Below are 14719 nucleotides of genomic sequence, written 5' to 3' on the forward strand. Positions count from 1 at the left end.
AAAAACAAGTGTGTAAGTACCCTTAATACATTTGCTTGCGAAATTTAACACAGGAGTATGGCTTTTTTTTTTTTTTTTTTTTTAGGTGCTGTTCAATGTTGGGGTTGAGCAAGAGATTCTTTTTTCTTTGGGTCCATCCTTACTTGCAAAGTATATGCAAACACTGAAATCTTCTGTCTTTCAACCTGCCTTAGAATTATTTTCAAGGGGCTGTATTTATAAGGCTGTGCAGTGCAGAGAATGGTGGTAGATACACTTTGAAGGTTTAGGGGCTTTTTGTCTCTCTTTTGTACGATAATGTTTTGATGGTAGACCTTGAAGCATTTTAAAGGAATAGGTCAGCTGTGTGCAAGTTCAAAAAAAAAAAAAAAAAAAAAAAGGAGTAAGACTTTTCTGCTTCCTTCTATATATCTGTAATTTTCTTCTCTCTGAAGTAAAAAGGCTTCCTTCTAGATGGAATATTCTTTGAAACTGAAAAGTAACCCTAGAGTTTACTGAAGCTGTTTAGTCTCTGAAGGCCAATGGGACCACAAAAGAAGCAATTCTCACAGCGCCACAGTTGGAAGGGACCTCTGGAGACCATCTAGTCCAGCCCTCTGCTCCAGCAGGAACACCCAGAGCACGGGGCACAGGGGTCAGGGCTGCAAAGGGGAGCCCCAGCCAGGTCCACGTCTCTGCRTTGCAGGGTCTGCTCTGCCAAGGGACCGGCACCGCTGCGTGAACCGCAGACAGACGGTGGTACAACAGCAAAATCCACTCTGCCGTGGTCTGTCCATGGCTGATGGATATTGCAGGCATTCAGGGAAATAAGTCAAAAGCCAAGCAATGACCTGGTGACCACCAGTATCAGCTTTCAGTATTAAATTTAGAGTTGCTGTTTGTTCTGTACAATTATATTCTAAACTAAGATGGGAATATTAATATTGCTCTTGATTCAGAAAATTAGAACAGGAGCAGGGTTAATAAGAATATATAACTTCTCAGAGGGATTTTTTAAATTATTTTTTTCAGCTGTGAGAAAGCAATGCCACAAATTCCACCTATTGTGATTTAATGTAAGAGATATTCACTATTACACAGAAGTAAATGAAGTTCTGAAAAGAATTCTTGAGAGTGATAACCTTTAAAGTACATATACTSGTGGCTGTTTTCCACCCTGAAAAGAAGAAAGGTATTTTGTTTATCTGAACAACAGTGTTTCTGTGGCCGGCTTAGTCTCTTGACTTCCCATATACGGCAGATTTTATTGAGACTGTGTCTACTCCAGGATATTTCTGTTAAAAAAAAAAAAAAAAAAAAGGTCCTGCTCTTGCCACTATCGTTTTTGTGTTCACGTTGATGACTGCGGTGGGTGGATTGCAGTAGTCCGGATTCCAGTTTTGGCACCGTTGTTCTGACTCTGCTTGAAGAGATTTCTGTGGTTCACGGGTTTCAGTGTGGCTGGCTCATCTGCACTGCCTGTACCTTTGTTGTGCATTTTTTGATGGTAGCACTGAATGTGGTGAAAAAAAAGGCCAGTTCTCCTTTAGGAGGAGGCTGTGGAGCATTTGTAAAGTGCGAGCTTCTGATCTCTGCTCCACCATCAAAGCGAGTTGCTTTTCTCACTCGGGCCTRTACACGAAAACAGTGCAATGTAAACATCTTGATTTATCACCAGTATATTTTAATTGYGCTATGTAATAGAAGAGTAATTTGGAAAGTTTGCATCCTATGTATATTCTAATGTGTTTTCTCTTATAAAAGCTACTGTACTATTGAGGACGAGGAACATGSTTCACGTTTCGGTGTTTGGAACGCRACAGCCGCAAGTTGAAAACCTCCCCAAAACATTACTCRCAGGCACGGCCGTGTTTTAGTTATTTTTCCCTGGCTTTTTGTGGCAGAATTTAGCAGGGTTTTCTTCCCTGCTAGATCAGTCTCAAGATACACGACGTTCACGCGTTGGCTTTGCAGAGGACAAGCGCCCCTGTGAACCAGGGGAGCTTCCACGATTTCCGAGCTGCCTTGGGTTGGGGCACGGGGTGTCACAGGAGGCAGCCTGCAACTGGCATCTTCTGCTACTTTGTGAAATTCTCCTGAGGAACATTTGCTAACCTCAGATCTGACCGGATCCTTCCTGTTTGCGGGCAGAAACGAGACGCGAATCTCTTGGTGGCTCCTACCCCCGCCTTGGTGGAGCTGAGCTCCGAGTGGGCTCGGCCCATGGCACAGGCCGCCCGGGGCCGAGCTGGAGATGGGCCCCACACCCGGGAGCGCCTCCCGGCCCCTGCGGCGCCTGCGGGCGGCCCGGGCTGCTCCGTGGGCGCAAAGCGGCCGGACGGCAGCCCCGAGCGAAGCGCGAGCGGCGCCTGCGGATCGTTTCCCATAGAGGACTCTACTGCTGGGGCCTGAGGGAGGATCTGATCCTTCTTAGGATTTCTTTTTGTGTGTAAATGCAAAGTGCACGTATGAAATGGTGGGCTCTGAATGGCTGCTATTGGGGAATGAGTTTTTAGAGTCATAGTTTAATTAGTATGTCAGCTTATTTTTCGTAAAGTTATCAGAAAAAAAAATATATTGAATGTCAGGAATTATTTGTAAGAGAGTCAGAAGGCTGCCCAGGGAGGTTGTGGAGTCTCCTTCTCCAGAGATCTTCCAAACCTGCCTGGATGCCGCCCTGTGCCCTGGGTGTCCCTGCTGGAGCAGGGGGGTTGGACTAGATGATCTCTAGAGGTCCCTTCCAACCTCAGCCATTSTGGGATTCTGGGAAAACCATCATTCCATCACTATAGAAATTCAAGGTTGCAGTTTTAGACCCCCAACTCAAAAGCACAGAGCAGAAGTGGAAAAATACCAGAGAAGTGTGACAAGGAGAGGTGAGGAACAGCTTCCCTATCAGAAGTGACTAAGAGGAGCAGGGCTCTTCACCTTGTACAAGCTGTGGCTGGCCCAGGGTGCAGTAGGAGGTGCCTAGAGAGGGCTGAGCGTCCGCTGTCTCTTCCACAGCAAGAAGTGGGGGGCAGCAAAGAAACCACTAGGTGACAGATTCAAAACAAGCCCAAGGAAGTGGCTTCTCACATGTGTATAATTAGGCTGCAGAGCCCTAGGCTGTGGATGCTGCGGGATGCTGTAGAAGCCAGACCTTGACAAGGGTTCAAAAAAACAGACTGATGAGTTCACAGAAGAAAAATCTAGCAAGAACTATTAACTACAAAGCGACCTTTTCTGCCTCAGCAAGTCCCTAAGCTGAAAGTTATTAGAAGTTATTATAGGATAATATTTTGGGGAAGATTCACTGCGTGCTCGCTTCTATCTCCGGCCGGCCCGACGTGCCGCCCCGCGCTGGGAGCTCGCAGGGTAACTGCTCTGAGTAACGAGCTCGTGGCAGTTCATATATAGGGCGAGCACGCAGACGGGAGTTCTTTCATAACGCCTCGGTTATGAAAAGAGAATCATGATCTTTGTATCTCCTTACTTACTCGCAACACTCCCATATCGTGTATGTGTGTGGGAGGGCTGTTTGGGATTTGTACGAAACACCTTTCTCGTTTAACAGTGTATTACATGCAGCTTTTTCTGAACATATCTTTAATAGAACTTTAATAGAACTCAGCATCACAGCTGAGAAGGTTTGTAGATTTGTAGCAAATTGCGTGAATGTATTAGCCTAGCAAGGTCAAGAGGTTTTCGTGCCAGCCCCTGTGCAAGGGCAGGCTGTGAGAGGGTTTTGCCTTTGCCGGTGCTGAAGGGCAAGATGAGCAAATGCTGTCTGGAACTGCTGACATCTCAGGTGCTCCCCTCACAGCTGCAGCAAGTGCCTGAAGAGCTCCACGCCTTCAGCAGCTTCCCTGTTTCCCAGCCTTGTTAAGGCCTGGTGTTACAGCAGTTTCCTGGAGCGGGATGGGATTTGCTGTGATTCCTGCGTGTGCTCTCCTGCCTCAGGAGAGCTGCACGTCCCTCCTGCGGGGCCCGGGGCTGGGAGGCAGCAGCGGCGACGGCAGCCGCGGGCTCTGCTGTAGGCATCAACATTTCCATACAACCCAGTTCGTGGTGCAGGGCATCGTATTTCAAAAGGCAGTTCCCTGGCAAGCCAAAAGGTAGTTTATGAGATTACTTTGAAATTAATAAAACGATAAAGTGATAAAAGTGTTGGCTTTGGGTAGTGTAATTTCTTGCCGAAATGGTTTCTTAGGTGCACAGGTAATTTTGTTGAGAAGAACAATATCATTTTGTAGAATACAATAAAGAAGATGTAAATTAATCACAGTGTTTCAGTGATTTCCTTTAATTTTACCTTTCACTTAAAAATCACTTTAGCATATGGAACGTACGGTAGCAGTTGGGTTATAACAATGTAGACATTGTGTTTTTATGTATTTGTGTGTTGTGTTCCTGCCGTGGGGCCTCTCGTAAAATGTTTTTCCTATAGGGAAGGAAAATAGTTACCTATGTATTCACAAATAAAATGCATCATATACTTTAAGTACACATTTTAAAGACAGAGCCTTAAAGCCTTAAAGAAAGAGCCTTTAAAGACAGACCTTTTTTAATGGAATATCCTCTGCAGTTCTGCTGCTCCGAGGTGCTGAAGTTGTATTTCTTTGGAGACCTGACACAGGTGAGAGTTTACAGTTGGTGCATGTGGCTCTGGGCTTCGCTCTAGATGGCTGGTAGTATTTCTGCATGGAGAAAGTAGTATAAACGAGCCTGGGACCTTATATGTTCCACTGTAACCTGTTGCTTTCAATGCAATAATTTTCAGAGAGAGAAATAGCAGCTGATGTTTTTGTTCTGTTTTTCATCTTTGAGGTGGGGCAGGGGAAGAAATCTTGCATTTTGTTTATGAAACTATTATCCTATGAGCCTAGTTCATATCCACACAGCTCACACAAGTGATGGCAGCTGACACCAAGGGAAGCTCCCATGTGAGCAGTGGGATTACTCACACATTGATGAATAAAGGCTCTCATGGATGTTGCTCATGGTGAAATTCTTGCTAGCCAGTCAATTCTGTATTGGGGTCATCTCTAGACATGGCAGAGGGTCCATCTTTTCCAAATGGCTCTTGGATTTGGGCTAAATGCTGGAAAGAGAGTCCTTGAGTGGTGAGTGGACAGAGGTCTGTCTGGAATGGGGACTTTTTCTTGAACATTTCATAAATTCTCACAGATCAAACAGTGCAGCTTCTTCCTTCCTGGGCAAAAGAAGAGATTCCTGGGAAGTTCGGGATGGCCCCTGCATGGGTGCAGATGGGGAAGGGGTCCCAGTGCTCCGGGGTGCAGCRTTAGTTTCCGACACGCTCTCGCCCTGCCTGCACGGCTGCTGCTCCCTGCGCTGATATAGCAAATCTTTACCCAGGAAGCAGCGTCTGCGGCCTGAAATGAATCTGTTTCATAACAACCTCCAAGATGCACTTGGAACAGAAGTGTTCCAAGAGCGCAATTAATACCGTGCCCTTTTCAAAAAAAGATCAGCACTTTGTAAAAGAAAGAACCCAAATAAAATACTCAACGTAAGCAAACAACAACAACCAAAAAATGTTCTCAAATTTGAAGTGCTCCGAAGTCATCCCGAGTTCACGGAGCAGCCGCGCTGCTTGATGTCAGCACAGTCGGCGGAAGCCTGTGGTTTGTTAGTTAACTGCTGCCCGGGGCCCCGCGGGCTGCCGGTGCGCGGGCGCAGCGGCCCCCAGCCCCACAGCGGGGTCAGGGCCCGGCCCGCGTCCGCAGCCCGCCTGCCCCGAGCCCCACAGCGGGAGCCGATCCCCACAAGTGAGGGGATCTCCCCTGCAGAGTGAGGGGAGGAAGAGAGCGACATGTCCCACCAGGCAAGCTGCTGCTGCTGCTGCTGGAAAGGGAGAAAACAGCGGTACCGCCTCGTGCCCCTTCGCCATGTGACCGCAGGCTGCAACTGCTGGTTGTCCGTGAAGTCARATACGAGAAGAAGAAGCTGTCCTGCAGCGTAAGGAGTTCCCAGCCGCCGCGTCAGGTCATTGCCGCCGACCTTTCCTCTGAAGGCGGTTGCGGGAGCTCGTCCCGCTGTGAATACTTTGCTGAGCAAGAGGAAAGGGAGAGAGGAATTCTTTTAAGACTGTGTGCGGACCTTATTTTCTTCCCATCCTTTCCATWTGATTTGATTAACAATGTGATGTCTCCTTCTGACTCTCTGAAAGTAAGCATTTAAATACAGTGAAGGAGTTAGAAGGAAATTGAGAGAGGTCCTGGAAATCCTGTCAATACTTATCTTACGTGTGCTACAAAAATCAAAGCCATCTTCGAATCTCTTTACAGTCCCTTTGTTTTCCTATAGGAAAAATATTTCACTAGAGGCCCYATTCCATGAACACAGAACACACAGCCATGCAGGAAGACCTGAGGGGACCTTTTCTCCCCGTTCAGTGCATTAGGTAACAACATCTGCTTGCTCTATATGTTCTTGATTCCGCACATTAAAGTGGACAACTAAGCAGGGCTGCTTGGATGGACGGGGAAAGCCTCTGCGACCAGCTGGGTGCCTCAGGTGCTTGTCCTGCAGCTCAGGACAGCAGTGAGTGCTTGTGGAGATGATTTTTTCAAAAGCTCTGCCAGGTTTCCCTGTCTGAGTCTGTATCTTCCCAGCAGGCAAAAAGAATCAAAGTGCTTGTGTTTTCTCCTGCCCCGGCTGCTTTCATTGCAGAGAGGTCATGGACATTTTACACTGGCAATGCAGAGATTTCTATAGTGAAGATGATCAAAAACGCTGTCCTGAAGAATTAGTTTGAGCTGAGCAACATTAATAAGAATTYCTGGAAAGGGGGTAGCATTAATTCGTATACTCTGATAACCCCAGGTGTGAAAATGGCTTATGTCTGCCTTTGGTGACTTAGGTCTCATTAGTGGAATAGCCAAGGAAAATCTTAGAGCAGGATCTTGGAGCTCAGGCTTTCTGCTTTTGCAGAAAGGTTGTCCATGAGGTACTGCTACTTGCTTATTATAGGCTGCATCATTTAATTTTTACCTTATGGTAAATAAAGTACCTTACCTTAGGAATTACCTCAGGAATACAGTGAAATTTCCTCAAAGATAATATAAAAAAAATTTTAAATTTATTTTTCACTGTGTTCCTACACAGTGCAAAAATTTCAAGCCACTTTTCTTCTATCATTTCACTGTATTTAAATTGGTGTATATTTTAGTGATTTTTAAAGCATGTTTGCCTTATTTACATTTTCTTGTGGCTTGTTGCAGTTTCTGTTCAACATCTTCTCTTGGAAATACRTTGGTTTTGTTCTGCTTAGTTTCCAAGACTCAGAATGTATTTAGCTGGCTTTCTCACTTAAGAAAAAAAAATGCTATAGTTGTCATTCTTTGAGGAGAACATATATATAATATTTCCATTTAGCCATCCACCTATATAAAAAATAAAGGAGCTTATTGTAAACTTCTATCTTCTTTCRTTTTACTTGGTTGCTGTTTCTATTTATTGCTGGTTATTTTCATTTCCTTGGGAGCAAGCTGGCCAYTGGGAAATAAGAAAAAATAAGTAGACTGCTCTGTTCCACTGAGTGAGTGACTGCTAAGTCTGTGGTATGCAGGTCTAGTAAAAGAGACCCTTTGGGAATGTGTTTTTAGGGAACTAATATTGCAAGTAAGAAAAGGAGGGCTTCTCCTGAAAGGGCGTTTATCTGTCTCTTTTTTTTTCCCTTTGCAGAAATGCTGACTAGTCATTGCTTCACAGTAGTACACGTAAAACGGAGCAGAGAGAGCTCTTGGTGRTTATAAAAGGAGTCAGGGCATGGAACGCACAGGCAGAGCAAAACCCGAGTGCACGCAGTTTGTAGTGGGTAAAACCCTACCTGGCTTTAAAAAAAGAAAAAAAAAGAAAAAAGTTGGGCACATATGTGCAGCAGGAAAATAAAAATAAAATAAACCCATAAACCTCAGAGTTCCTGAAAGCGATTTGCTATTAACGTCAGTGTTTTTAGCAAACGCGATGATTTAGATCAAGCAAACATTCTTTTGACATCAGTGACGTGGCAGCCTCGTGTTCGGAGAGATTTCCTGTTTACTTTGGGTCTGAATGCAGAAGTCTCCAGAAAGTAGGTGCTAACGTTTTCATTGCCTATCTGCATGCAAAGACAGCCCAGGCTCTTCTGAGGTTCACTGCAAGCTGTATATACATTTTTATTCTTCAGAGAGAATGGGTAATGACAGTTTAGACATAAAAAGCTTGTAAGATCTTGTAAGATGTCTTGCTTTGCTGACATAAAAACATTGTTATTGCCCAAGTTCGTTTTTAATGAATTGTATATTTAACAGATTTGAAACCATTCTGCTCACAGATTTATGGTTCAGTAGCCGCTTGTTTAATATCTAAAAGATGTATAGTCCATGAAATCTGGGAGAAAAAAAAATATTTAAAAAATAAGAAGRAAAAAAAACCCACTATTTCCTCAATTTAATCCTGTAGTGAAGAAAATTATCAGCCAATAGCTATTTGGGAGCCTTGTGAGCTACTGTCCTACCTTTCTTGCTTGTCACACTGTTACCAACTCTACCTGGAGCCAAGAGACTGAGTGTCTGTAAAGGCAGAGCTACTCATGAGACCTCAGGAGCAACCAGGGAGCAGGAGGGCATCGTCATCAAGTTCACTGTGTAGTAAATGTTCTGTGAAATTACTGTGTTTTTCAAATCATGATTTCTGTGAAAGGGGGTTGGACTAGATGATCTCTAAAGGTCTCTYCCAACCTTCCAGCCAGCCCTCGATCCACTGCACCRTGCACTCGTCTAGACCACTCTCCCGGAGCTTCCGTATGAGGATATCATGGGAGACGGTGTCAAAAGCCTTGCTGAAGTCAAGGTAGACAACATCCACGGCTCTCCCCTCGTCCAGCCAGCCTGTCACCCCATCATAGAAGGCTATGAGGCTCATCAGACACGACTTCCCCTTGGTGAATTCATGCTGACTGCTCCTCAGCAGCTTCTTCTCCTTCATATGCCTGGAGATTCTCTCTAGRATGARCYGCTCCAYCACCTTTCCAGGGAYRGAGGTGAGGCTGACCGGCCTGTAATTGCCCGGCTCCTCCCTCTTGCCCTTTTTGAAGACTGGAGTGACGTTGGCTCTCTTCCAGTCCTCGGGCACCTCCCCTGCTCTCCAGGASCTCTCAAAGATGATGGAGAGAGGCTGAGCAATAACCTCGGCCAGTTCCCTCAGCACTCTCGGGTGCATCCCATCTGGGCCCATAGATTTTTGTGTGGCCAGTTTGCCTAAGTGATCCCTAACCCAATCCTTCTCAACCCGCGGMAGCTCTTCCTCTAGCCCATTTATATCTCTTCCACATGAGCCCTGCAGCTCATGGSGGGTCGCCCTATGGAAACCCTTCCTGTTGTCCCTGACATCCYTCGCCAACTGTCATTCCACACAGGCCTTGGCCTTCCTCGTTGTGCGTCTGCATACGGATGGATACGTAAGGATTCCGTATTTCTATGATTCTACGAATATGACAGATAGAAAGAAATAGAGTTTTTTTATAGCGTGTATATSAGTTATACTTTTAAGTTTAAAGAGTTTTTTTAAATTACATTTTTTTCTGAAAGGCAGAGAGCTATTTCCCCCYTTCTTGTCATTTTTCTAATTAAAAAATACCTGGGCTTTATATTAACAGTGTGTTGCAACTGTTCTTACTGTTTTAAAAAATATCTGCATTGAATTCCATTCATCTGTCCCCTCCACATGGCATAAAGCAGCTTGTTACGAACCCATATTGCACAGTTAGTCTGGTTGAGATCATAACTAAATAATTTTTTTTTTTTATTTTGTTTTTACAGCGTGTGGTTGCATTTTAGCCAGTAATCTCGTAGATGTGAAAACTTGCTTCGTCACCGTGAAATGACTGGTTAGCAAGCTGGAGCCTCCAGTGCTGAGGCTGCTTCTGCTCTCGGGTCAGCTCAGTCTCGCTGCCAGGGCAGGAGGCCTTGTTTTACTCCCAAATGACACAGATCTAATAGTAGAAAAACAGAGCCCGCAATAAACACACTTAAGTGGCGTTCATTTCTCTTTTGATTGTCTCTGGAAAATGGGATTGCAGATTGTGTTGGTTAACTGACTTCATTACCTTTGTATCCACTGAATATAAAATGTGTTTTTGTAAGTATATGATTGTGATAATAATGGGAAAGAAGAAAAACGACATGTGGACATGCCTTGCCTTAAACTGATGGTGTGTTTAGTGATTCCCCGAGCACTACCTTCATCAGCTGGGCAAGAAGTTGCTGCCTGTGGGAATTTACATTGGCACCAAAACCAAAATGATGTCTTAGAGAGCAAGTTCATAGCAGTAACATACAGGACGGAGGTTTTGAGGCAAAATAATACGCGATATATCTTAGGACAAGTGTAAAATTTTGCTTTTAGAAACAGATGGGAGGGCCGCCAGGCSGGAGCAGCCACGGCTGAGGCAGCGGGAAGCGGGATGGAGCACCCTGTGTGGCTGCTCCRGCGGCGGTGCCGTTGGGAGCTGGCTCTGCCGGAGCCGCTGGCACCCCGGGCTGGGCCTGCGGCACCTTCGGGGCCCTGCAGCTGCCCTGGAGCAGGGAGCGACCGAGCGCCCCGGCTCTGCGGGATCCTGTCTCTGCATCTCGGAGAACTCACCTTGGGGTGGCCTCATGGGGTGTTTTGGATGGAGCAAGAGGGAGGGGAATGCAGCACAAGGCCTATTTTTAAAGGTGTTTTACCCCACTCGAACTTGTAATGCGTTTGATGCTATCATTAAATTTTGTTTCTGCAGGCAAAAGCTACTTCTCCGCAATACAAATGTTCCCGTGATCATGAATACCTACTTCAGTCAGAAGGTGCTTAGTGGGGAACACTTAGAGGCAAAAGAGAAGGCACACGGCTCTGCAAAGAAGCTTATTAGGAAGAATGTTGTGTCTTTGGCACATACATTTAGGTTAATTGACCCCAAAGATGATCGACCCCAGGAATCTGCAGAAAATCAGGTGAGGTTCATTTTGTCTGAGCACTTTATAAGAAGTAAGTGAGCAGATGTTTGGAAATCATCATAAAAATTCTGAACGACTGACTGATAGGTTTGCCCTTTCATTTAGCCAGGCCTGAATAATGTGGTGTTTATTTAAATAATATTTTCTTAGCACGGGCTTTTGGCCCATCCAGATGCTGGACTGCTGTGAAGTTATTTTGCTGAAGTCTCACTACCGTGCTAAGTAGTAATTCCAGCTCTTTTTTTTCGTTGATTTTTTCCCTCTTACTCTTTGTAGATGAATTTTATTTGAAGTTTTATCTGAAAGAAGATCCCTTTTCTATTAACTGATGCAAGTTATCRTTTCTAATAAATATTCCATTTCAATTCCCATTTCCTAAGTGGTTTCCTGATCAATCCTTTCTTTAAAGCATCAGTTGGTGACAACCCCTGGTGGTTGGTGTCTTCTTGTTCCTAATTTTCACTGTTGTGACTTTATTTATATTAAAGCTACTATTGACTGTAAATGTCTTTAACTGGTTGTGCCAGCTGAGGTGTTTTAAGAGATCTGTTTTTGTGATTCTCTGTGCCAGCGCTTTGTGAAACCAAAGGTCTTGTAAAGGTTTTGTGTTGGCCACCCAAAATCACTCTTAATGTTTGAGAAGTTTGAGTTTAGCGAACAATATTACCTAATGCCTTAACATTTTCTGTTTGCCTTAAATGTAATTCTCCCCATAGGCCTGGGAATGATAAGGTTAAGTAAATCAAGGCCTAACCTTATTTCTKCAACCGTTGTACCTTTTAAACAGCTCCAACTTTGGTGTGCCACAACCAGTGTCCATCACTTGTTCAACTCATATTTCCTACCAAACAAAAGCACTTCATCAGGAACTCCGTAGACAAGTTAATTGGAACAAGTTTGTGGGCAAGAGGTAGCAGAGCACCGGCCTTTCCTTTTCAGTGCTGTAAATGTCTTTCTGAACTAGTGCACGGTGGTTGTGCCAAGGTCTTCGTTCCTCTTCAAACTCTTCTTGGCATCCAGCTTTTGGAAAAAAACAGGATTCACTGTGGAAATGGAAATTTGGCCTGGGCTGGGAAGGAGCCTATGGGACAGGCTATGGGATACCAGTTTTACTAAAGGAGAGATTTTTTTAAATGAAAAGTAATGAATAATAAACTAAGGCAACACATATCATAATTTTACTCATAGAATTTATTTGGGAAAGTAGCAAAAGAATAGGAAGAGAGCAAGGTTTTCTACTTTTCATTAATCATCTGATTCTTTTATTTTGAAACTTGTAAGTTGGGACATTAAATTACTATCCTATAAAACCAGGCACCTGTTAACTTCCACCTTCATCTGAAGGCTGGCGCACTAAAGATGGTTAATATCCTTGTCTAGGAAAGGCAGGATCAGATTATCTAGAAGTAAAAAGGAAACCCAGGCCGAGGAGAAGAATGATAAGTGCTGTTTTCTTCCTGGTGTAGCCCCTATTTCTCACGGTTTCATTTAGTTCAGTTCAGGGCAGCAGTTTCGCACAGGAGAGCACCGTGTGCTGAACTCTCTCATGAGCATTTATTAAAAATCCCCAATAAATGTGGGACATTAGTATGTAAATTAATTTATATGTATTAAGTATTTTGCAACTACCCCTATGCTTTTGGGGGTCGTTTTTTGTGTTGAAGTTTTACTCTTTGGTGGAACATGATTTTGGAGCCCCATGAAATGTTTCTGTTAATGGGTTTTCCTTCCACAGGTGACAGAGAGCACCCAAGGCCATGCCAAGGGCGATTCCAGACAGCTCCCCTTGGCCCTCAGTGCCGTGAACGACTCCCTGCTGGAAATGGTGGAAAGCCAGGGAGCGGTGGGCTGGAGAGAGGTGCAGGTCCGAGTGGCCGTGCAGAGGGTCTACTGGCTGCCTGCGAGAGGGGCTGGCGGCTGCCAGGCTCCGGAAAACCACCCTGCTCCTGCGGCATCCGTCGGGAATTCAGAGCAGCCAAGGGCTCGGTGAGTGCAAAGATCCCGGGGAGTTTTGCCAGGGAGGCTGTAGCAGCTGAGAGACCCACGGAGGAGGGAGTCTGGCAGCGCTGTCCTCAGTCCTCGTTCGGCAGGGGCTAAGCACGCGCCACAGGGTGCAGGCTCCTGATGCTGGTGGTGCATTTTTTTAATCGTGTTATTGTGAATTACAGTTCCCAGGCAAGGGAGGGCCTGATCTTTCTGCCTGCACGTCCTGGGTTGTAGCAACAGATGACAAAAGGTGGAAAACGAATTAGAGGAAGTTAATTTAAAACCATTGATGACTGTGGATGTTTACTATTACTTAAGAGTCTCTGAGCAGCTGTTGGATCAACCACTTCCCATTTACCTAATTCAGTCTCTAATATGCTCTGCAAGTAACTTGTGCTCACAGAGTGCTACTTTGAAACAGAAGGGGAGTATATGGGGAGTATGGAGAAAATCCAGCAGGAAAGATAAGGCAGGCAGTTCTCCTTCCCGGCCAGCACTGTCCAGTCCCGTCCTTTCCCTTTCCCTCCTCCAGGTCCGCGGCCAAAGGCCGATCGCAGAGTCTGTGTCAGCAGCTCTGGGTTGAAGATTTCCGTGCCTGTTGCCGAGTCCCCTTCCTTTAGGTCGGTGCTAGCTCCCAGGCTAGCACCTCTTAGGTCAGTGCCCAGGTGTTTCGAGGCAGAAACGCTCAGTTCTGGTTGCGCTCGGGGAGTTTCCTGGAGTCGCTTACAGCGGCAGAGCTTTGGTCGGGGCTCTCAGTACAGCTTTTCAGAGCAGGAGCAGATTCTCCCTTCCTCTGCTCTTCCTGGCCCAAATGGAGCCTGCAGTTGTTTTCAAGGGTTACACTGAGAATTCTGCAGATCCTTGCACTGGGCTTCAAAGGGATTCCTCAAAGATGAGGAGCATCCAAGCTCTCCCAAGCTCCCTGCTGCTGGCACTAACATGCCTACAGGTCCCTCTTCCTGAGTGTTTGGAATACTGGAATTCTCCCGGCTTGTGCTGCCTCATGTGCCAGTAGTGATGGCTCCGCAATCTGCCTCCCCAAGCATTTAGGAGGCTAATTTCCTAAAMTGCATAGCCAGTGACCCACAGAAAATTCATCAATGACAGCTTTGTCACTGGTATTTTATAAAAGATCRTTTACATATATGGAGTTTGCGCTGAGTTTAACTTAAATTATTTTTTTAAAAGCAATTGATACCTTTAGTTGTGTGGACTCACTGCTTTTATGTCGATTTAGCTATTTCTCAGCATCCTAGAAAGGCAAGGGAGAAGTCCTTCAGCAGCACGAGTGCAGTGGGTGCTCTGGCAGCTCCACACGGCTCTGGGGCTTTCAGGGGGCTACAGGTGCTCACAAGTGAGGCTGGGTGGCAGCCTCTAGTTCACACTGGTGTTGCCTCCATCAGCTCTAGCCGGGTTCAAGGGCAGCACCCTCTCCGTGTCTCCTTCTAACCTCTTATTCCCAAATGCTACGGAACTTGCAATCACGGAGTGCAGGTAGGGGTCGGCCCCGTGCACCCCCTTGCCAGGAGGAGGGGACACTAACAGAGAGCTCAAGGTGGCACTTATTAATCACACTTGAAACAGAAGTAAARTTCAAAAAGGAAGGTCCTTTGCATGCAGTAAGGGGTAAACCCATATGCAGTTGTTAAATCTTGGAAGCACCTCGGATTTGGTAGATGTTGCAGCTCAGAAAACAAGCTTGGTCGTTGCCATTCTCAGCTCTCAGCCCGTGCTTTGGRTCTGCCTTCTCTGAGGAGAAAAATGAGCCTGCACTC

At 45.5% G+C, this 14719-nt stretch overlaps 1 protein-coding gene across 1 annotated transcript in view; it reads left to right on the forward strand.

Annotated features, from left to right (window-relative positions):
• The window catches only part of SPIDR (scaffold protein involved in DNA repair), a 187565-nt gene that overhangs the window by 111206 nt on the left and 61640 nt on the right, over positions 1-14719 (forward strand). The window contains exons 9-10 of the mRNA XM_026039510.1: positions 10745-10955; positions 12694-12944. Coding sequence (XP_025895295.1) covers positions 10745-10955; positions 12694-12944 — 462 coding nt within the window. The remainder of the gene's footprint in view (positions 1-10744; positions 10956-12693; positions 12945-14719) is intronic.

Source organism: Nothoprocta perdicaria, unplaced genomic scaffold, assembly GCF_003342845.1.
Source record: "Nothoprocta perdicaria isolate Ctin4 unplaced genomic scaffold, notPer1 scaffold_231, whole genome shotgun sequence".
Classification (NCBI taxonomy): domain Eukaryota; kingdom Metazoa; phylum Chordata; class Aves; order Tinamiformes; family Tinamidae; genus Nothoprocta; species Nothoprocta perdicaria.